At 39.5% G+C, this 21,822-nt stretch overlaps 1 protein-coding gene across 3 annotated transcripts in view; it reads left to right on the top strand.

Moving 5' to 3' along the window:
• PTPRB (protein tyrosine phosphatase receptor type B) overlaps window positions 1–21,822 on the top strand; it is a 113,407-nt gene that overhangs the window by 23,992 nt on the left and 67,593 nt on the right. Inside the window, exons 1-6 of one of the 3 annotated variants that reach the window (XM_004281888.4) lie at window positions 2,689–3,211; window positions 3,553–3,826; window positions 15,730–16,005; window positions 16,912–17,169; window positions 18,771–19,034; window positions 21,134–21,403. In XM_004281888.4, coding sequence (XP_004281936.1) covers window positions 3,158–3,211; window positions 3,553–3,826; window positions 15,730–16,005; window positions 16,912–17,169; window positions 18,771–19,034; window positions 21,134–21,403 — 1,396 coding nt within the window. In that variant the 5' untranslated portion in view covers window positions 2,689–3,157. Of the gene's footprint in view, window positions 1–2,688; window positions 3,212–3,552; window positions 3,827–15,729; window positions 16,006–16,911; window positions 17,170–18,770; window positions 19,035–21,133; window positions 21,404–21,822 lie in introns of those variants that run through there. The other 2 variants (XM_004281887.4, XM_033409536.2) reach the window with 2 other exon arrangements.

The following is a 21,822-nucleotide window of genomic DNA, read 5'->3' as shown; positions in this document are numbered from 1 at the left end:
TGAAAAGTTACAGAGAGGCTGATTCCAAATTCCTGGAATGCAGTAACTTCTAAAGCAAATGTAGTGTCATTACACAGGATAAATAGGTTCAAAAGAAGTTGAGGAATTCCAAACAAAGATGAGAACAAAGAATAAAATGAATCATCTTATTTGTACTTTGTACAGTAGTTTCAAATAAACTCCTCTAGGAAGAGATGTTATCTGGCAGCTTTTCCCAGTCTCTTGCTGCCTTGAATCTATTACACATCTCTCTAATTTTTCATATTAATATGTGTTTTTAAAAGGTAAATCAGCTTTTAAAATGTAATCAGTAAAAACCTGAGTTTAAACTTTCTCTCCTTGTTTCATAGTATGTTCATTCCTATAGGTTATTTAGGACCCACTAATTAATTGGGAGCTTTGCTGTGAGCCTTAAGATTCTCCAAAAAAAGAACAGCAGTTATATACCTTTGGGAAAGAAATATCTCTGACTCCCAGTCCTTTCCTTCACAGATTGCTATAATTCTTCATATACATTGGTATCAAAATAGATAAAAAGCACAAGACCCTAAATGTATATGTCTCTCTGATAGATCAAAAATTAAATAATTGTATTTGAAGAAATTGCTCCTTCTTTTTCTAATTCCTATTCCCAGGGTTATTATTAGCAGGTCACTGTTAATAACAGAATTTGGAAGCATCTGAAGAGTGTTATGAGGATATTTTGTTATTGCCTTGTTTGATTAGTCCTCTTCACATTTTGCCTTTTTGTTGCAGTTGCCTCTACTATAAGGCAGTATACTGCATTATAGTCAGACAGTGTACTGGATATCAAATACTATTTTAAAATTAACTGTCAAGGTATAGTAGGTTGGTAACATGTAGTTTAAAAAAAATATGTGAGAAACCTTGGAGAACTTGAAAAAGACAGGATTTATAGAAGATTTCTGCAAAGGACAGAGGGATATTTAGTGAATTTGGGAAGGAATGTTTCAAATCTGAGGGGCAATCTATGAGAAAAATGTAAAAACCTCTTTGGTTTTTGACAAAGAGAAGGATGGGCAGCAGAAGTTAGGTAAGTGGGACCTATGTGATGGATGAATTTGAAAGAGAGCAAACTGTGTGATTTGGATGCAACCTATCACTAGGCAAACTGACAATTGGACAGCACATTAAAGTTTGCAAAGGTGCTTTAACATATGTGATCTTATTCTTCATAACAGCTCTGGGAAGTATTTAGAGTAGATATTATTCCAGTTTTACAGACGAGGAAATCACATTGTCTTCTGCATATAGCCAGAAAAGAAAACGGTAATGTGAAAAAGGAATAAAGCTGAAAAAGACCCCTGTAAAGGCTGGAGGCAGCCTGTAGGATTGCAGTCTCTAAGGGGGAGAGAAGAGGAGTATCTCTGATGATGCCGGAAGGAATGCCAGGCTGTGAAAAGTCATTGAACTTGGGGGCAAAATATGGAGGGCAAAAGTTCTTTGGTAAGACAAGTGACCTGGGCAGAGAAATAAGAAAGATTCCATTTTCCCAGAAATATACACGTGTTTTAGGTTTGAACTTCTTTGAGTGTCTGCTAACTTGAAAGAGAAATTTAAGATCTCTAGTCTGGCTGCAGATTAAAAGCCCATAGAATTTTCGAAGGAGCAGAAACTTCATCTTTTCATTAAAAAAATTTTTTAAAAACACAAGTTTTCTAAAAGAATTGAAATAATTTTCACTTTTTCGATTTTTTCTGCTTTTCCTCCACGTAGGTACCTTTGATATAGCAGTCAATAATATAGCTTTATGTATAATCTATTTGAAAAAGAAAAGAATATACCATCCTTCCCATTGATGTAGCTCAAATATTGTTTTGAAAAATCTCCTCTCTTCCGGCAGTTGTCAGGGATGACACCCAAAGAAAAGCAGTCAAACATTATTAAGGTTGTTGCAATATTTTCCTACTATCACCTATGACCAATTAAATATTTTTGTTCTTCGGTTATCAGGAACTCTTTTAAAATCCATTTTCAGATACATGATCACTCAGGTACTGAGGCAGTTGCTAAAAGTTAGCATAAAGTTAGTGCTAAAAACTAAGTGAATTTCACTTTCTTGTAATATGTGGGAAGCTGAGCCGTCAAGCATATTTTCCACAAACGAGAGCTCGTATTGCTTTCTTATATTGCTTGGACAATTATGGATGAAATGACTTTAACTACTGGATGGTCAGTGATGAAACTGCTTTGCTTGTGGGCTGGACGATTGGTGGTGATTATACTTGTTCTTGGTTAGCACCATGTGCGTAAGATTTAGGGAGGGCACAGACCTCTACACAAGAGAAAGGGGAAAGTGAATGGCAGGAAAAAATGAAGGTCAAGTTGACAATGGACACCATCCTTTCGGGGTCTTTCTCTCTTGATGGTGTCAGGGGGATACACGTTGGGACAAATGAATGCTTTGAGGTGAGAAGGGCAAAAGCACTCTAAAAAAGGCTTCAGGAAAGAGTGAGGCGACCTAGAGAAATCTGCTGTGGTCAAGTTTAATCCTGGGAAAAGAGGCCTGGAGAAAGCAGATGAGGAAGATAGGGAGCGGCAGGCGCAGGGTGTGGAGGGAGGGAGGGGGCGGGGTGCGGAGATGGAAAGTGAGAGGGCGCAAGTCTTATTGCGGCTGAGACGGTGGTGTTGAGGACCACGGACTGGGAAAAAGTGAAAGTCGGGCGGGGAGGCGGAGAAGGAGGCAGAGCTCCGCAGACCCGGCCGGGACCCCCGGCGGGAGAGGCGGGGGCATCTTGGCCCGCCTCGGGCCCCCTTGGCAGCCTCAGGCGTTGGCTCCTCGGGGCTCCCTCCCTCGCCGGCGCATTGTTCCTTTGCCGGGAGACGAGGAAATTGCCTTTTGATTGCGGAAGTCCGCGGCCGGGGCTCGGGGCGAGGCAGCGCGGGTCAGAATGGCAGCGTGGGAAGGGCGGCGCGCTGCCGGCCCCCGCCGCCTCTCGCGTCCGCAGCCGGCCCGGGGCGGCAGCAACATCAGCGGCGGCGGCGGCGGCCCCCGCGCGTCGTCAGCCCGGAGGCCAGCGCTCTGCGCCCGCGGGGCGCGCTGAGCGCGCGCAACAAGTGGTCCCCGCTCCGCAGGCCGTCGGGGCCGCCCCGCGTCCCAGCCCAGCGGTCGAGTCAGGGGGAACCGCTGAGCGCCATGCGGAGCCATGGAGCCGGGCTGGCCCTGTGGACCGCGCTGAGCCTGCTGCAGGTGAGGGGCCCGAGAAGAGGTCCCCGCGGGCGGAATTTCTTCCTCTCCCTGGGGAAGAATGAGCCATCCTCTTCTGAGCCCCCAGCCAGACTGACAGCTCGTGCCACTGTCAAAGGCAACAAGCCACCTTCTCTTTCCAGCTGCTCCGGACAAAAAGCAGCTAGGGAGAAAGTGGCCACCCTCCTGGGCTGCGGGCCTCTTCTCTGGCTGGGGGGCCAAAGGATGGATGGGCTCAGGCTGGGGGCCAGGGGTGAGTGGAGCAGTTTGGGCAGCTTGCTACGGACTCGTCTCTGGGCAGGTCTAGACAGCGGGCTTCAGCTGTTGTTCTGCTTCCTTTTCAGACTGGACTGGGGGAGCCAGTGAGATGCAACTTCACCCTGACAGAGTCCAGGGTCTCCAGCCGGTCCGTGTCTCTCCAGTGGAGAACTTTGGCGTCACCCTGTAACTTTAGCCTCATCTGCAGCAGTGACACGTCGGGGGTCGCGTGCTGCCACCCCGTTAGGATAGACAACACCACCTATGGATGTAACCCCAAGGATTTACAAGCGGGAACCATCTATAATTTCAGTATTATGTCTCTGGATGGAGAAGAGAAAACTGTGGTCTTGCAAACAGGTAAAAAGTGACAGGTGCGGTTGGACGGCCAGGCCACTTCCGGCTGAGCCCTGCCTTTTCAAGCTGATGTTTCACTTGAGTTCCAGGCATACAAAATAATAATAATAATAAAGGTAAAAACACCTGTGAAGATAACTATTGACAAAGATTTCTAGTCTCCTCAGATCTGGCCAGAAGCAGCTTGGTTGACTTTCAGAGACTTCCTTAGTGCTGAAAACAGCGGACTAGCCACTTAAACGGGGAGAGCAGCAAAGAGAAACTGTGGGCTGTGGAGGGAATTTGTTAAAGAGATGTGGTTTGAGCTTCCATCGCATTAAATTGTCAAGCCTTGGAATAATTTTAAGTAAATGTTTTTAGAATAAATAATGGAAGTGCAATGATTAGGGATATGACTTTCCTCAACTTAGTTTTATTTTTGGAACCAGGACATAAAATCATCAGGAATAGAGTCACTCTTAGGGGGAAATTAGAAAAGTCCCTTGAGATGAGGGTATGAAAGTTATTTTTTATCACTTGTGTAACTAAAACCACGCCAATATCACAGATCATCTTTTGGTTACTCTGCACCTTAAGTCAATCATTTTCTGTTCACTTTTGGTAAACCCTTCCATGCGTATGTGGTAAGAGTTTGTCTTTCCTGCCTCAGTTTTCTTATCTGTAAAATGAGAGTGTTAGACTTGGTCATTCAGGTCCAGGTTCCAACCAAGTGCCTACTTAGGTAGGGGCTGCAATGCATGTTACCTCATTAATCCCCAGAGCCACCCTCAGATGTGCTCGGAATTCTCTAATGACTTCGATGTTTTATGACTTCATTAGTCTTCCTTTTAACGTATTTGTTGCAATAGAGAAGCCTTACTTTCATGGAGAAAGTCAAATTTAACTGAAAAATTCCAGAAGTTAAATTTAGAAATGTGTCGTCCTTGCTATTCTTTCACATTCAACCTGAACAAAGATCACTTCTTTAGCTATAGTTCTTTGAAGAGGTGAGAGAACAGTCCGTTATCAGGGCAGTTACAGTAAGGTCAGGAAATGTGACTAGGTCCTGGTAATAAGTCAATGAATTGTTCTCTTACTAATTAAGAATGCCCAATTACATCACTTGACTTACTTCAGAGGAATGTTAGATAATTTCTGAGATTTGCAGGAACTTGAATTGAAAAGAGACACCACTTGTTAAGAATGTGGTTATGTTTTTACAGGGAATCAAAGAGAGACCGAAATCAACCACGTAATTAGAACATTTTTCAGGAGTTTAAGTGGCTGGGTTTTTAGTTATAAAGTTCTTGGTTTCTTGGTATGTGAAGATGTGAACACTCAGATTGCTAATAATGTGAAATTTATGACATAGAGCTTCCAGATGTGTTCTTTACATTTGATAAGGTGTCTGTATTGAATGGGGCAGAATGATGTTTAAAAACAGGTGAGCCATCAGAAGCTTCTGGGAGAAAAGATGAAGACATTAAGCCAGAATACACTGATTTAGCCCAGAGGTTTTACTTTTTTGGAAAAAACATTGATGAAAAAGGACTCACTGTGGGTGTTACTAGTTAGAATATGTTTTGAGTTTAATTATGCATGTAGGTGTTTCAAGTCCAGAGACATTTGTGAAATGTAAGAAATGTTTGCATTTTATTGACTATGTTTAATTTAAAAAAGACTTAGTCAGCATGCCCAATTGTTAGTGTTCAGTGTCTTATCATTTTTCTTAAGGAGTTACTTTTTACAGTACCACAAATATACTTTTCACCACAAATTTTATGAGCTCCATGCCAAATGTGAAGAATGAAATTTGAGCAAAAGTGATGTTTGTATAATAATAATTTTTTCATACTTATTTGTGTGATGGTATAACCCTACTTGAGTTTCTCTCTCTCTCTCTCTCTCTCTCTCTCTCTCTCTATATATATATATATATATATATATATTTATTTATTTATTTATTTTTTTTTTTTTTTTGGCGGTACGCGGGCCTCTCACTGTTGCGGCCTCTCCCGTTGCGGAGCACAGGCTCCGGACGCGCAGGCTCAGCGGCCATGGCTTACGGGCCTAGCCACTCCGCGGCATGTGGGATCTTCCCGGACCAGGGCACGAACCCGTGTCCCCTGCATCGGCAGGCGGACTCTCAACCACTGCGCCACCAGGGAAGCCCTCTCTATATTTTTTAAATAATTTTATTTAAATAAACTTTTTTAAGTTAAGATTTTTTTTTTAATGTTTCAGGGAGAATATTTTTGGTTGGTATTTATTTTTTGTCAGCACTTTTTTTTTTTTTTGCTTTCTATATTTTAAGGACATATCTGAGTTTTCTTTTAAGTTAAGAGAAAGTACTAGTATTCGTCTATATTAACTGCTAAGCTACAAAGATGAGTGTCACAAATCATATTTTACTGTTATTAAAGCAGGATCAACTAGTAGCATAATATTAAGTCTGAGATATAACTTCAAACCAAAGTCATTCAAATGTGTTGTGCTTTTCTTATTCCATTATGCCTATCTTATCAGTATAGAGTAAAATAGAGTGAGAGCAAGGCATGATTTGGCTGGAGATACAACAGTTGCTTAGATTATCTCTGTAATCATTCTGTATCGTTCCAAGTGTGATTTGTCTGGTTGTTTACCCTGGTAAATTATCTAAAATAACATAATATAGACATGACCTTAAAGATCAAAAATTTCAACTAAATCAGAACTATTTCAGCACCAATCAGTTTTCACTCCAGATTTAAAATCAGAATTGAAAAACCTATGTGGATTCAAGTTCAGTCCAGCAAACATTTATCAGGCATGGGTACTGCAGGGAGTTACACCAGGCAGTGATTGGTGAGCTTATAAAGATGACAAACAAAGCATGGTCTCTGCCCTTGTAGTCTTGTACAGAGGTGACAGAAGGTCAGGATGAAAGTGGTGACAGCTTTACCACTTCTTTCTTGGGTGAAGACCTTGCCCTGCCTCTCTCAGGTGTGTTCGGTCATAAATGGTCAATGCAACAACTGTAATAAATTGAAAGCCAAATTATTTAGTTGTGAATTCATCAGCAATAGATTATGAAGGTAACAGATATTGAAGACCTCAACACTTTTGTTAACACTGTGTCCTCAGAGTCTAGAGCAGAGGCTGCAAAGTGGCCCCTGGGGGTGTCTGGGTGTCTAAATAATAGACGTGCTTTGTTTGGCTCACATAATGTTTGTGAAAAATTCAGATTATTTCACCAGCATTGAGCAGAAAATTCACATAAATACCAGATGTATGGATTCTCTTAAAATACTGGAAGATCTGGCAAAACTCGGCCAGGCTGCCTAGAACTCTCTAGAGCTGAGTTGCGGTTTCTCTCTTTTCAGATACAAATTCACTGGAATCCCCCTGGACCACTTCATTTATTTCCTTACCTGAATGTATCCTAAGGACATTTGAGTTTGTTTAAATGAAACTGTAGAGTTTTCATTTAGAAATTTGGGGGGATTTTTATCTTCCCACCAATAAGAAGTAGTTTTTCAGTACCTAAAATGGCATCTAACCCATGGTAGGTGTTCAATAAATATTAACTGGATGGGTAGATGGATGAATGAATGGGGAGATGAATGGGTGGGTCTATGGATGAATAGGTAGATGATAACAGACAAATATTAGTAAATAAAATGAATATTTTAGTGGGAGAATGTATTTAAAAATATGATCTATTCTCCTTGGGTTATGGGTAAGTTGTGGAGCCCAGGGAAGAAGTCTAGTCATAGAGAACTTTACCTACAGGAAGAATACCTTAGTGGCATATGACTTCTTAGTCAGTTTCAGGTACTTATTAATCAGCCTAGAGCAAAAGGCAAAAAAAAAAAAATTTAGCTCTTTATACATGGCTCCTTCCTCTGTCTTTAATTTAAAAAAATTTTAAGAGCTTTAATTACCAAATCACCATATCAGCTATTATTTCCACCTCAAAATGTTGCTTCTTGTATTGGTTTACCAGGGCTTCTGTAACAGAACACCACAGATAGGGTGGCTTAAACAGCAAATTTATTTTCTCACAGTTCTGGAGGCTAGAAGTCCCAGCTCAAGTTGTCAGCATGTTTCTTCTGAGGCTTCTCTGATTGGCTTGCAGATGACCACCTCACTATGTCCCCACATGGTCGTCCATCTGTGTTGTCTGTGTCTAATCTTCTCAGGACACCAGTCATATTGGATTGGGGCCCACCCTAAAGATCCCATTTTAACTCAGTTACCTCTTTAGAGGTCTTATCTCCAAATACAGTCACAGTTTGAAGTATTGGTGGTTAAGGCTTCAACATATGAACTTTAGAGGGATGCAATTCAGTCCATAGCACTTACATGGCTTTAAACACAGGCCATTATTTCTCAATAATGTCTGTAAGCTACTGGCATTAAACTCTCTTGCAGAATTTGTTATAAAAGCATGTTCTTGGCTTCTACCTCATATATAATGAATTTAGAAAGAGTGGAGCCTAGGGTATCTGATTTTAAACAAATATCAAAGTCAATCAATGCACACTGAAGTTTAAGAGCTGTTGACATCGTTTTTCTATTATTCATTGGCATTAAGATTTTGGTACCATTCCTTTTTATGCCTGGTTAAATCTGTAATGCCTAGGAATATTTGTTGTCTTTCCCAGGAAGAAAATAATATTTTCTAATATTTGTCTTGTGCTTTTATAGTATGTAAAATACTTTCACCTACCTTGTTTAGTAGGTAAGAGTATAAAATATATATTATACTGACCATATATTGTTTAATTATAGCCACATGGCAATCCTGTGGAGGGAGTATCGTGAAGGCACAGGTGGTTAAGAGTTGAGTTCTGAAAGCAGCGGCCTCCATCACTTACCAACAAAGTTGCCTTGAACAAGTTCCTCACCTCTTTTAATCTATAAAATAGGGACAATAATAAAGACAATGCTCACTTCCTAGGGTCGTTTTGAGGTTTTAATTGATTCATACATAAATTCTAGAACACTTTTTGTCACATACTAAGTGTGTAGTAAGTTTCCTATTATTACTTTCAGATTGGAGATGAGATTGACATTCCTAAGAATTAACTAATCACAAATCCATAGAGCTAATAATATATGGTAGACCTAGACCTTGAACCCAGATTTACTGGCCCCAACTCCAATTCTTTCCACTACTCTGTAGAACGGACATAATTTTTAAGTTGGTTTTTGTTCTTTCAGATTACATATGATAGTTTGTTGTTACTTTTCAATTCAACTTTTAAAAAGAAAAAAATATATTATGAAATACTTTAAATCTATAGTTACTTAGCCTACACAACAGTAGAATAATGATTAAATGTGTGTTAGTGTACTGAAATAATATTGATTTTGATTGTGTTGAACTTCTGGTGATGGACTTCAGTATTTAGGAATCAGCCATTTGCAGTATAGTTATTTCAGGAATTCTAAGATCAAGCTGAGCTCTGTATAGGGAATCAACCAACCTAGTTCTCTGCACTTGACTTTTTGTGTGTTTGGAAGCTTCTTCCATTTGTCTGACTTCTGTAGGTGGGCCTGGCATTCTACAGATTAGCGAGAAATAAAATCTAATTTGTCCAGACAGAATGGAAGAAAATTTGTTGCACCTTCCATTCCTGGACACCAATTCCCTGGAATCCCCCTGGGGGATAAAGGATAATACTGACCACTTTCTGACCTTGTAGGAGAGGTCAAACCCATTCTAAATGTATGAATGTGTATAAACAAAGATGAATCTATGCAACTAAAATTAACATGGTAGGTATACATACAGATTTCCAGGGATTTGGGGTTTTGATTTTGTTTTTCTTCCTCTAGATGGAAAAGTTCAAATACATAAAAAGTAAACAGAATAGTATAAGGAACGAGCATGTACTCATCACCTACCTTCAACAGTTACCAACTGACAGACAATCATGTTTCATCTATATCCTCACCCACTCCCCCACCGCATATCATTTTGACACAGTCCAAGTCATCATTTAATTTCATTTATAAATATTTCAGTATGCATTTCTGAATGATAAGCATTATTTTTAACATAACGACAATGTCAGTATCGTACCTAACATTGACAGTAATTCCTTAGTATCTAGATGTCCAGGTTCGGCAGCACACATCAAGCGACAGCTCATGAATTTCTACATGAGAGCAGCTTCTAGGCAACAGTCTGGAAGAGGAGGCCAAAGGATTTCCCTTTGTACTGCATTTATGTAGCATTTAAATAATATTGAGAAAACCTCAAGTGGTTCTTGTTTGTTTGTTTGTTTGGCTGCGCTACGTGACTTGCAGGATCTTAGTTCCTGGACCAGGGATCGAACCCGGGGCCCCATAAGTGAGAACTCCAAGTCCTAACTACTGGACCACCAGGGAATTCCCAAGAAAACCGCCATTGTTAATATCAAAGAGAGGAGGAGTAGGGCTGCTGAAGGATGACGGCATGAGGGTGTTAAAGTCTCTGTCAGCTGTCATTGTCCCCTCCATGCTGACGTGGTTCTCTAATACTCGACAGAAGTGAGCTTTTCAGTGCTTTTGCTTAAACTGCTCTCTCATTCTGCAATGGCCTCTCTTCTCTCTGATTTCTGCGTCCTACTTGACCTTCCAACTTGCTCAAGTTCATTTCAAGCCCACCTCTGAGACCTTCCCCTTGGTATCATTCTCCTTTTGCATATTCAGCATTGGTGCTGACCTGTGTTACCCTTAACAGCAAGAACAGCTGCAATACTCACACCAACTGCCATTTACTGAGGCCCCACCATGCCGGGGCTGCACTTAACACTTTGGCTCCATTACCTCTTAACACTTACAACTCTGTAAAGTAAGTATTGTTAGTCCCATTTTACAGATGAGGAAACTTAGCCTCGGGGAGGTTAAGCAATTTGCCTAAAGTCACTGTTTGAAGTGTTAGTGTTGAGATTTGAACCAGGTTTAGTCTGACGTCAAAGTCAGCCTCCCTGATAAGTTACCTTTGTGTTTACCTTTTTCACATATGTCTTAAATGCCTGAGTAAACTGTAGATTCTCAGAAGCCAAGTATGATGACCCATAAAATACCATGGCATTCCTCACTCGTGTTAATCATGATGCAAATGATTGTCAAAGCTGCTTTAATTGCAATGCTGTTAAAACTTTGAAAGTTCCTCGCTACCTGAACTTTATATTTAGTGTATAAAGTTGATAAATGAAATGCATGTTAATCTGATATATTAGCATAATATAGTATATCATCTTATAAGTCAGAAAGCTGACTATAGTCAAACAGCAACAATTACAAAAATAAAAGAAAATTACATCTCTATAAATCTATTTAATTAACTACAGATTGTGGGCAATTGCTTTCTTGTTTTCTCCTTCTGCCCATTTTAAAAAACCTGCACCAAGGAATGGTTTGTGGCTTTTCCCCCACCCTTACCCTGGTTTCCATGAGAAAATAAGCAATTAGTTTATAGGAATAGTTGATGTTCACTCCATTTTATAGAGAGTGCTACATAAATGCAGCTTCCAGTCTCCTAGCCACCCTGCTTTTAACTAGAATTGTATCCTAATTCCTGTAAAGGTACAGAAATTGAATCTGTAATCCATAAAAAATTGATCTCTTGTCCTGGAGTTAGTGCTGAAAGATAAGGTGTGTTTTGGAGAGGTGGGTGGAGGATAATATCCTGGTTGAGGAGACCTTGAGTTCCTATGGAGAAACTTAGACTTTATCTCATGAAAAGTTCTTGGTGCTCCCTAGGGGATGAGGATGGCAGATGGGAGAGATACAAAGCGGTTATTCGGCAAGAGTGGAAAAAAGACAGAAAATAAGGCAGACACCCAGAAAACTCAGAGTAATCCAGACACAAGGTGATGGAACACCAGGCTAAGGCAGTAAGATTAGGGGGAAAAAAGAAACGGAGAAGAAAAACATTCGTTTTAAAAAATCAATGGAACTTTCCTGGCGGCAGGATTAGATTTAGCTATTATTAGTGTTGTTATTCATTTACCTATGCTACACTATCCAAACTATCAAATGAAAGTCCTGTAAATTTGTCTGTTATTTTTCATAGAGATCTGGTTTGGTTTTTTTGTTGTTATACTGACTGTGCGACTCATGACATCATTTTCCACCCTGGGACAACTAAGGTGTGATAGAAAAGATCTCACGACTTGGAGTCAAGTGTTAGAAGCTCAGCTGAATTACTTGTTACCTATGTGATGTAAATGAGTCACTTAATGCCTCTGACCCTTATTACAACTAAGAAAACACATTGTAAACGATCAGATCCTACACAGATATGTTGTGCGCTATTATGACTTCAAAAAAAGTTTTTGGCACTAACTTATGGATTCCCTACTCTCTTGTTGTAAGGCTAAGTTTATTTCCAAAATAAATACTATCATTTTGAATTCTAAACACTCTGCAAATTCCTATAGCAGTAGATAATAATGTTTTAATGACCATACAAAAGAATTTTTAAAGCAAATATCACTTCCATTTTATACATATGGGTGTCTCCCTCTTCTTAAGTCAGATTTTTTTAAAAGGGAAAAAAGGAAGAATCCATTTTGGTTCAGGAATTTAGCTAAACTTTATCAGAAAAAGTGGGTTGACAGCAAACCTACTTATGAAATTCTGGGGCTTCCTGATACTGGTAGATTCATTGAAATACAGCAGCTGAATGCTATGGAATTTTGCATTTGGCATTCAATATTCCAGATCCTTCTGGAAATAAATACAAACAAAGATGTCTTAAATTGATGGCTAATGATCAATTTTGATATATTGATTGAGATTAAATTATTGATTTATGGTTTTCAACAGTTCTCAAAGCTTATAATACTTCACTGGTTACTGTATGTATGAGAGCAGTGGGTGGGAAAACCAGAAAGGCTATAAATGCACACGTGTGCATTGATATCTCCAGCCATCAGCATAAATTATGTAAGTCAAGTAGGGTTTTCCAATTACATATGACCTGTCACACGATCAGAAGATTACAGACCTACAACTAAATTTTCAAATAGCATTAAAACTCTCTCTTTCATATATCTATCTAGATATCTAGATAGGTAGATGATAGATAGGTAGGTAGGTAGATAAATAGATAGATAGATAGATGCTAGATGAAAATAGCACCCTGATGGAAGTATCTAATTTATTTCTAATAAAATATTGAAAACTTTTTTTTAATACAGCAGAGTTTTCCTTGGGCTTAGTTAGATTGAAACAAAGTCTGAAAACTACTGAACTCCTGCCGCATGCATAGCAATAGTGGACCACTGCCAGCAAAGGGCTTTATCACAGCATAAATGGGGTTTTAAGTGTTTGTTTCCAGTGCAGGTTCTTGCAGCCCAGGCACTTCCCAATCTCATTGTTCCTTTGTTCTAGCGGATGTACAAAGGATTGACTGTTTTGTTTTCTGGCTCAGAGAGATTAGATAAAGTCTGCATTTCTGAACTTCACCCTCTAGGCACGCAACCTTAAAATTCATTTTCTATAGATCATATTTTGCAGATTATATATGTTTAGATTATACCGATCATGAGATCATTTTCTTTAACCTTTATCTGGCTGGGTTGTGCATGTAAGTGATAGTATTGATCCCTTTTGAACAATCACTGGAAAGCAGCTGTCCCTCTCATCCTTGTCCTTAAAATGCCTCTTCCGCAAAAATGTGTCACCTCAGTTGGCTATGACAAGGTTGCTCTTGAGTTTCTCTGGCTATTAGAATCTCATGGTAACAAGAAAACTTGCTGTGAGGGGAAATTATGTCCTTTCCTTTTATGATGACGTCCTTAATTATAGAGTGTTATGTAGGATAGAAAATTTAAATAATATTGCCGCACACACACACACACACACACAAACACACACACAAAAAAACCCGTACTGTTTTTCCTCAAGAACCCATAAATGAAAATCATCTTGGGAATTTTTTTTTTATTTTATCTTAAGGGTTAGAATGTTAGTTCATGGGAATAAACTGATAAGATTTTTCCAAGTGTTTTTTTGAAGAAGAAGAAGAAGGCAATTAAAGCTATTATCAGTTTAGTTTCCCAAAAAATGGTATTCCATTTTTGCCTCCATTTTGTCAGTGATTCAGAGGAAGTTTCTTTTTATGATCATGTAGACAGAATAAGTTTATATGACGGAGTGCCCACTGTGTACCATGTAAAGTCTCCTCTCTATCTTGTTACTCCTCCAAACATCCAAGAATATAAGTACTATTATTACACTCCCCAGACAGAGGGGGAAATGGAGGCTTAGAAGGTTAAGTAACTTCCCCAAGTTACTGATACATGAGGGAGCTGCAATTTGAATTGAGTTCTGACTCCAAAGCCCATGCTCTCTGCCACTTCACCTCCCTGCCTCTATGACAAGATCATCCCAATTATAGGCAGAATACTAATACTAATACTAGCTAACATTGAACACTCACTATGTGCCAGATGCTGTTCTGAGTGCTCTAGATAAAATACTCAACTTAATCTCCATAACAATTCGACTGAAAAGATAGCGTTGTTATCAGCATTGCACAGAGGAGACTGCTGAGGCACGAGGAGGTTAAGGAATTGCTACCCAGCTACAAAGTGGGAGACCCAGATTCAAGCCCAGGCCACCAGACTCTAGAGCCTACACTCTTCAGGTGAACCTGTGCTCTAGGATATAAACCACACAACCTGATCCTCTAAGCTCACCTGTGCTTTGGGCTCTCAAAGTTTCTGTCTTGGCTTGGCCTTATCTAGCCTACGTATGGAGTCTATAGGTGACCCGTAGTCTACTGAGCTGTCTGGCTATAAATGCCTTCTGAATATAGAATAAGATTACCTTGTTCCTATTTGTACTAATGTTAGTCACAAGTGAAGACTTTCTTAAAACATATACTGTTCTAAGTAGATGCTAGAGTTCCTCAATTTCTTTCATGAGTAAGATATAATTTTCCAGGAGGTAAAGAACTGAGATCTCTATAGCCATGTCACTGAAACATCTAACCTGACTCTTGAAATTTAGTCTCCATTATCTTGATCTCACTTTCTAGACCAAGAACCACATAGGACTTCTGAAAATTACTCATGTGTAAATGTCAACGTTTCTACTCCCAACATTCAGGGTAGGGAGAGCCTTATTTCTTGGATGGTCCCACTGCATCATCTGCTCACTAAATGTTATAGATTTAGCTCCTAACCTAGAGACGTGCTATTCATCCTATTTCAAGCTCTACAGTGAAGATTCAATACATGGGAAACAGGACTTCTCAAATTGACCCATGGCTTTGAGAATTGAAACTAAGTAAACAGCCAGGTACAGGACTAACCCACCTGCTCTGGGAGCTCTGGCAGCTCCAAAATGTCCCAGAACTCAAGTTTAGAAAATCTAGGGACATAGGGAATCCCAGTTGTTGGGAGAATTCATTTTGGTGAGCACACCTCGCCTAGGCTCATAATCAGGTCTGTATCTTTCGTGGTTTTCTGATATCTAAAAACAGCCCAAAGTTTTGTATACATAACCCCCCCAAACCCCACAACCTAAAAAGGGGAAAGTTTAGTACAAATACACATTTTAAAATTATTTCTTAATATCTGTATTTTCTGTTGAGATTTTCAGTATTTATCCAGGCAGAGCCTGGATGTTTGTCAATGTTTGAAAAGTGCAAAACTTGCAAGCCAAAGAAAATATAACCTTGCTTGGATTTCCAAGCTCAGAGGTGTCGTAACAAAAAAAAGTTTTATTAGAAAAAAAAGGAGCTTATATGACTAGTAGCCAAGGTGGATTTCTTTTTTAAGTAAAATAGTAAGTTTAGGAGTGGCATAAAATGCCCATTTGTATCATGAGCTGCAGATTCTTAAAGTTTTGAAGGAAAATGCATCTGGATTACAACAAGGTAAGCGTGTATCTGCAAAATTCTTCAAGCCACCTTCTCTTTTTTGTTTTTTGCTCTGCAGATCCTTTACCTCCTGCTAGGTTGGAAGTCAATAAAGAGAAAAGTACTTCCACCAGTTTGCATGTCTGGTGGGCTCCTTCTTCCGGGAAAGTCACCTGGTATGAGGTGCAGTTACTTGATGATAACCAAAAGACACAGGGGGCCCAAATTCAAGAAAGAACTTCACAGAATGAATATACATTTTTTAACCTCACTGCTGGTAGTAAATACAAAATTGCCATCACAGCTGTTTCTGGGGATAAACGTTCCTCTACAATTTATGCCAATGGATCAACAGGTAAGACCTGTTTACGGATAGTTGCGTATTTAATAGTCTATGATTCTTTTGAAATTATATTACATTCAGGAAATGGGAGTAAGAATGCCCCAAGATCAACAATAAATAGATAGGTGGATAGATAGGTGGGTAGGTAGGTAGATAGCTAGATAGACAGAGAGACAAATAAATACTGTTTGATACAGAGGAAAGACTGGACTGGAAACAAGGAGGTGGGGTTGTGCTGCTAGCTTGCTGGGTGATTTTGAACAAGTCATGGAACTTCTCTGGGACTGGAACTTTCTCCAAAATGAAGAAGATGTTTCCTAATGGCCCTTCTAACTCAAATGTTAGGCAACAGGATTTTCTGCCTCATTTTCTGAGTTTGTGCAAAATGAAAATTATTTTTTAAATGTTTTCCCTCCCCTGTATATTCTTCTCTTAACATCAAGTCATGTTGTTTCCTGAATATTCCTATGTTTGGAACCAGTCTTTTCTTGCACCCATACATCCCGATATCAATGACACATTACCATTTCCTTCCATAACTTACTTTCTTATCATTCACTCTCCCCTCATTTTCTCTCCTGCTCTGTTGCTCTCTTTCCATTTTTCAACGTCTACAGTTCTTTCCTTTCTCTTTTCCCTTTACCGCTATGCCACATCATACTTCATTGACAAAATCTACCTTGATACCTGTTAAGTGGGGGAGACAGATAAACTATGATGTAGCTTTAGGCCGTGGACTTTGAAAAGAGCATTAATCCAGGTTTCAATAAAATTTCAAGAGTGCTATTTTCATTAGTTATTATACAAGTTAGATGTACAGAGAAGCATAAATGGATGTGTGGTTTCAAATGAAATGTGTCTATACCTTCTATAAGGAAATTATGAATGACAGTTTGGAAATGCATTGTATCCCACTAGTGCCATCGCCAGTGGAAGATATTGGTATTTCAGCGAAAACGAATTCTCTCCTGATTTCCTGGTCACGTGGCTCTGGGAACGTGGAAAGATACCAGCTGATACTAATGGATAAAGGAATTCTAGTTCATAGTTTTGCCGTGGACAAAGCTAGTACTTCCTATGTTTTTCATGGACTGATACCTGGTCACCTCTATAATGTCACCATTGTTACCGAGGCTGCAGGGCTGCAAAACTACAGATGGAAACCAGCCAGGACAAGTAAGTTTCCCTAGCTATTCTGAACAAGAATAAAACTCAAATCAAGGAAATGTTTAATAAACAAGGTTTATTAAATTATTTGGATAATGGTAGTATAGGACAAATTGAAATGCATATGTTGTAGAAGACCTTAATATGTATCCACTTTTCTACTTAGAGAAAGAGAGATTCCCTTTCATTCTAAAGTTTAGGCTCGTCCTTGACAACCTTGTGAAATAGCAGAGTTAATCACTGATATAATCTTAGCTTCTCTTTTTAGTTAAGGATTCCTACTTCCTTCGCTTAAACAGGCATCATCCCCTGCCTTTGTGACATCACTCACAATGAACCAGGATTACTCTTCTCAGTGCTATACAAAGACCTACTCTTAGGTCTTTGTATAAAGAAACAGCCACTGCCCAAACCCTCTATCCAACAAAACATCTCCTGAGACCCAATTCTATAGAACCTGTTCTCATAGCCTAACATAGCCAGAAAACTAATCTGTGCTAAGTTTTAATGAATCATTTATATACATATTATTCATTCATTAGTTCATTAAATCAATATTTATTAGGTGTAAACTGTATACCAGACATTGTGGATATAACAATGTCCAAGAGAGACAAAGTCTTTCCCCTCATGGAGCTTACATTCAAGTGCATTCTAATGCTTCTGGTGGGTCTAATGTGTTAATAAATCCCCTCCTTTGAGAAGCTATGTAATTTTCTAAAATATGTAGTGCCTTAGACATTACTCTAGGGAGGAGAGTTCCTGAAATAATAGGTTGGTGGGAAAGATATTTGGGGACACCTATATATTTACATACCTTTCGTATCACACCTCAAAGATATATATATATATTCCCAACAAAAATGTACCATATATTTTAAGAATTATTTATGTATATCAAGAGCAAATTGCACTTCTAACTGGCATATGCAAAAGCAATGTGCCACGCCCATTATTTTAATGAAACATTGTGAATTTATATTATGCCATTAGTGAGGCCCAAAATTATAGCATAAGCAAAAGGTAGAAAATATATTCACCAAAGTGTCTCTCCTTTGTAATCATTTTCCTCTGATGAAATAATGACACAACTCCTAAGCTTTAACTTTATCATGATTCAATATGAAAAAGAAACTATTTTCAGCACAAAAAAATTTATGATGGCCAATCAGTCAACCAATCTATTTATTATGTACTTGCTATTATTAAATACATAAAGACAGGAAGAAATTAAGCAAATGACATTCTTTGAGGATTCCACTTAAAGATTTTCAGAACTGGAAAAGGCCATTTTAAGTTTTTTTTGATCAAGCCATCATGAGGCAGTAAGGACCCCTAGGCTTAGTAAGATAGACAGAGCTGCCCAGGGTTGCCCAGCCAACCAATGGCCAAGTCTGAGGCAGAATCTAGGCTCCTGACTGCCATGTTTGTCCTCTGTCCACTAGCCAGACACCCTTTCTTTGGTTTTGCAGTATTATTTTTACCTTGTGAAGTTGTTTTCTTCAGAGCAGGGAGTGTGGCTTGTAGAGATTAAGACACAGGGCGAAATTTGGCCATAAGAGTGGTATGATATCCTGAGTTAAAGTCTCTTTCCCTTTCTTCCTAATTAGCCCCCATGGAAGTCTCAAATCTGAAGGTGACAAATGATGGCACTTTGACCTCTTTAAAAGTCAAGTGGCAAAGACCTTCTGGAAATGTGGATTTCTATAACATTACACTGTCTCACCAAGGGACCATCAAAGTATCCAGAATATTAGCACCCCAGATTACTGAAACTCAATTTAAAGACTTAGCCCCTGGACGACTTTATCAAGTCACCATCAGCTGTGTCTCTGGTGAATTGTCTGCTCATAAGATGGCAGTGGGCAGAACAGGTGAGTCTAAGGCTCCAGAAATTCCTTAGTTGGCTCAAATCACTCTCTGATCCACCTTAGAACAGGATAAGTTAGAAGGAAAATCCCTTTCCCAACCTGGGAAGTATGGTCTACATGACTCGGGGTGTCTATGGGCCAGGCCCCGCTATACAGAGTCAAGCGAGGGTTAATTGCATTTGTCTGATTATTTAAGCAAATGTATTTGGATTGATGCCCTGTGCTATTTCATGTCACACCACTTAAGTAGCATAAATGAATTAGCATTGATACTAATGAATAAAACATTTCTGATCAACTCTTATAATGAAGGCCAGTTAGCACTTACCCATGTTTCCCATAAATTATTTTATTTATGTCACCAAACATTTATCCAGTGCCTTCTTCCTGTAAATTACCATATTATGAGCTTTGAGAGTTATTAAGACGGCAGAGTTCAGCACACTACACCCTTCAGCCAAATATAGCCTGTGACCTGTTTTTGTATAGCCCCAAACTAAGGGTGGTTTTTACATTTTTAAAGAGTTTTTTAAAAAAGAAAGAAAACGAAAGAAAAATATGACGCAGAGACCATATGTGGCCGAAGAAGCCTGAAATATTTACTTTGCTGACCCTCGATTTTAAGGAAGTTACATTTTAATCACACAAATGTAGAATACACACACACACACACACACACACACACACACACAAAATAAAAATATTATATTTTAATAATGATATTGATATTTCCATGGATCAGGCACTGACTAAACAGTTTACACCATTATTTCATTCAGTTCTCACCAAAACCACAAGAGAGGTCCTGATATTATCACCAGTTTATAGATAATTCGAAGAGGTCAAATAACATGTCCATAGTCATCCAGCCAATAAGTGGTGGGGTTTAAACCAGGCTGTCCTATTCCAGAGTCCATTGTCTGTGCTATTGGAGATCCCAAGTAAGAGCCATATATATGGTCAGAAAGAAAAGAGAAACAAACTCTCTTCCAGAAGATCAGTAAAGACTTCTGGGAGGAAATGGCCTTTAACTTGTACTTTAAAAATATGAAGCTCTTGGCAAGTTGAGAGGGAAAAGAGGGAAGGGCATTTGAGGTGGAAGGAATAACACAAGCAAAGGCACCGAGGCGGAAGAGACCAGGAGACTTACAGGTCTACAGAACGTGAAACTGGAGGCCAGCATTCAAGAGTGGGGAACCAGGGAGGGGGGCTGCAGGGAGTAGTCAGAATGAAGACTGGCAGGATATGGGGTCTGATTTGGGAGGGCTACAAACACCACACCAAGGACTTGATGTTTTATTCTGTAGTTAATGGAGAAACCTTAAATGTTTTTGAGCAAAGAATAATAAGATTAGAGTTGTATTGCAAGGAGATTAATCTTTTCCATTGGAAGAGAGGCATGTTTTGTGACCACAACATCCAGGGTCTCTTCCAAAAGATGCCACATCCATCACTGTCACCATCATTATAAGCAACATCAGTATTGTCTCTAGGGCTGGTATGCAATCAGAAAAACACAGCGTTTGTATCACTAGGTTATTAGCACTGTTACAGAAGATCACATTACTGATATATTACTAAAATGATTTTAACATGCATTTCTCGAGTGTCCAATGGCTCCAGGATGCTCATTTGCAATTCACAAACATCAGGAGGGGATAGAAATGGGGGTTTTGTTTTGTTTTTCAATATCTTTATTGGGGTATAATTGCTTTACAATGGTGTGTTAGTTTCTGCTGTATAACAAAGTGAATCAGCTATACATATACATATATACCCGTATCTCCTCCCTCTTGAGTCTCCCTCCCACCCTCCCTATCCCACCCCTCTAGGTGGACACAAAGCAGAGCTGATCTCCCTGTGCTATGTGGCTGCTTCCCACTAGCTATCTAGTTTACATTTGGTAGTGTATATATGTCCATGCCACTCGCTCACTTCGTCCCAGCTTACCCTTCCCCCTTCCTGCGTCCTCAAGGCCATTCGATAGAAATGTTTTGAATTGCAGCTATTAGGTCTCTTATCTACTGTTGCCCATGAAAAGTGAATGAGCATCCTTACTTTTGGATTTTAGTATCTCCTTTTGACATCATTTCACTGTTTAGTTCCAGAGGAAGTTGGAGACCTGGAGGCAAACAGCAATGGTTCTACAAGGTCCCTGGTGGTGAGCTGGTCGCCCCCTGCTGGAGACTGGGAGCAGTACCGTATCCTGCTCTTGAATGATTCTTCGGTGCTGCTCAACACCACCGTGGGAAAGGAGGAAACACACTACGTCATACGTGATGTGGGGCTCATACCGGGAAGACAGTATGAGGTCGAAGTCACTGTTGAGAGCGGAAATCTGAAGAATTCTAAGCGTTGCCATGGCAGGACAGGTAAGCAAATATCAAGGTGTTAATGACTGATGGAACCTTAATTCGGTCCTTCTTCCAAGTAACCCAGGTAACCGTCAATGTCATACCCCAGGGTTCCCTGTATTTGAGACATTATAGACTGACAAACTGAAATAGGTTGGTAATGTTTAATTTTGTCAAACTAGAGTATTAGAAATCACTTCCACTAGTAGGTTCATTGTTTTTTAAAAGAAAGACCTTTCTAACACCAAAAGAACAGGAAGGAAACAATCTGAGAGAATCCTCCCCACAAAGTAGATAGTTGATAACATTTTGCTGGTGATCAGTGTTAGAGAACCACTGCCGTGACCCACTGTTGACTAATGGGGGATTTTCAGGTACCAAGGAAGAGTTGTTAAAGTGGAGAGGAATATATTCAGATTCTAGGGCAGAGGAGAGGG

Source organism: Orcinus orca, chromosome 11, assembly GCF_937001465.1.
Source record: "Orcinus orca chromosome 11, mOrcOrc1.1, whole genome shotgun sequence".
Taxonomy (NCBI): Eukaryota; Metazoa; Chordata; class Mammalia; order Artiodactyla; family Delphinidae; genus Orcinus; species Orcinus orca.
The sequence above is the reverse complement of the archived record's forward strand: the minus strand, read 5'-3'. Positions and strand labels throughout refer to the sequence as shown.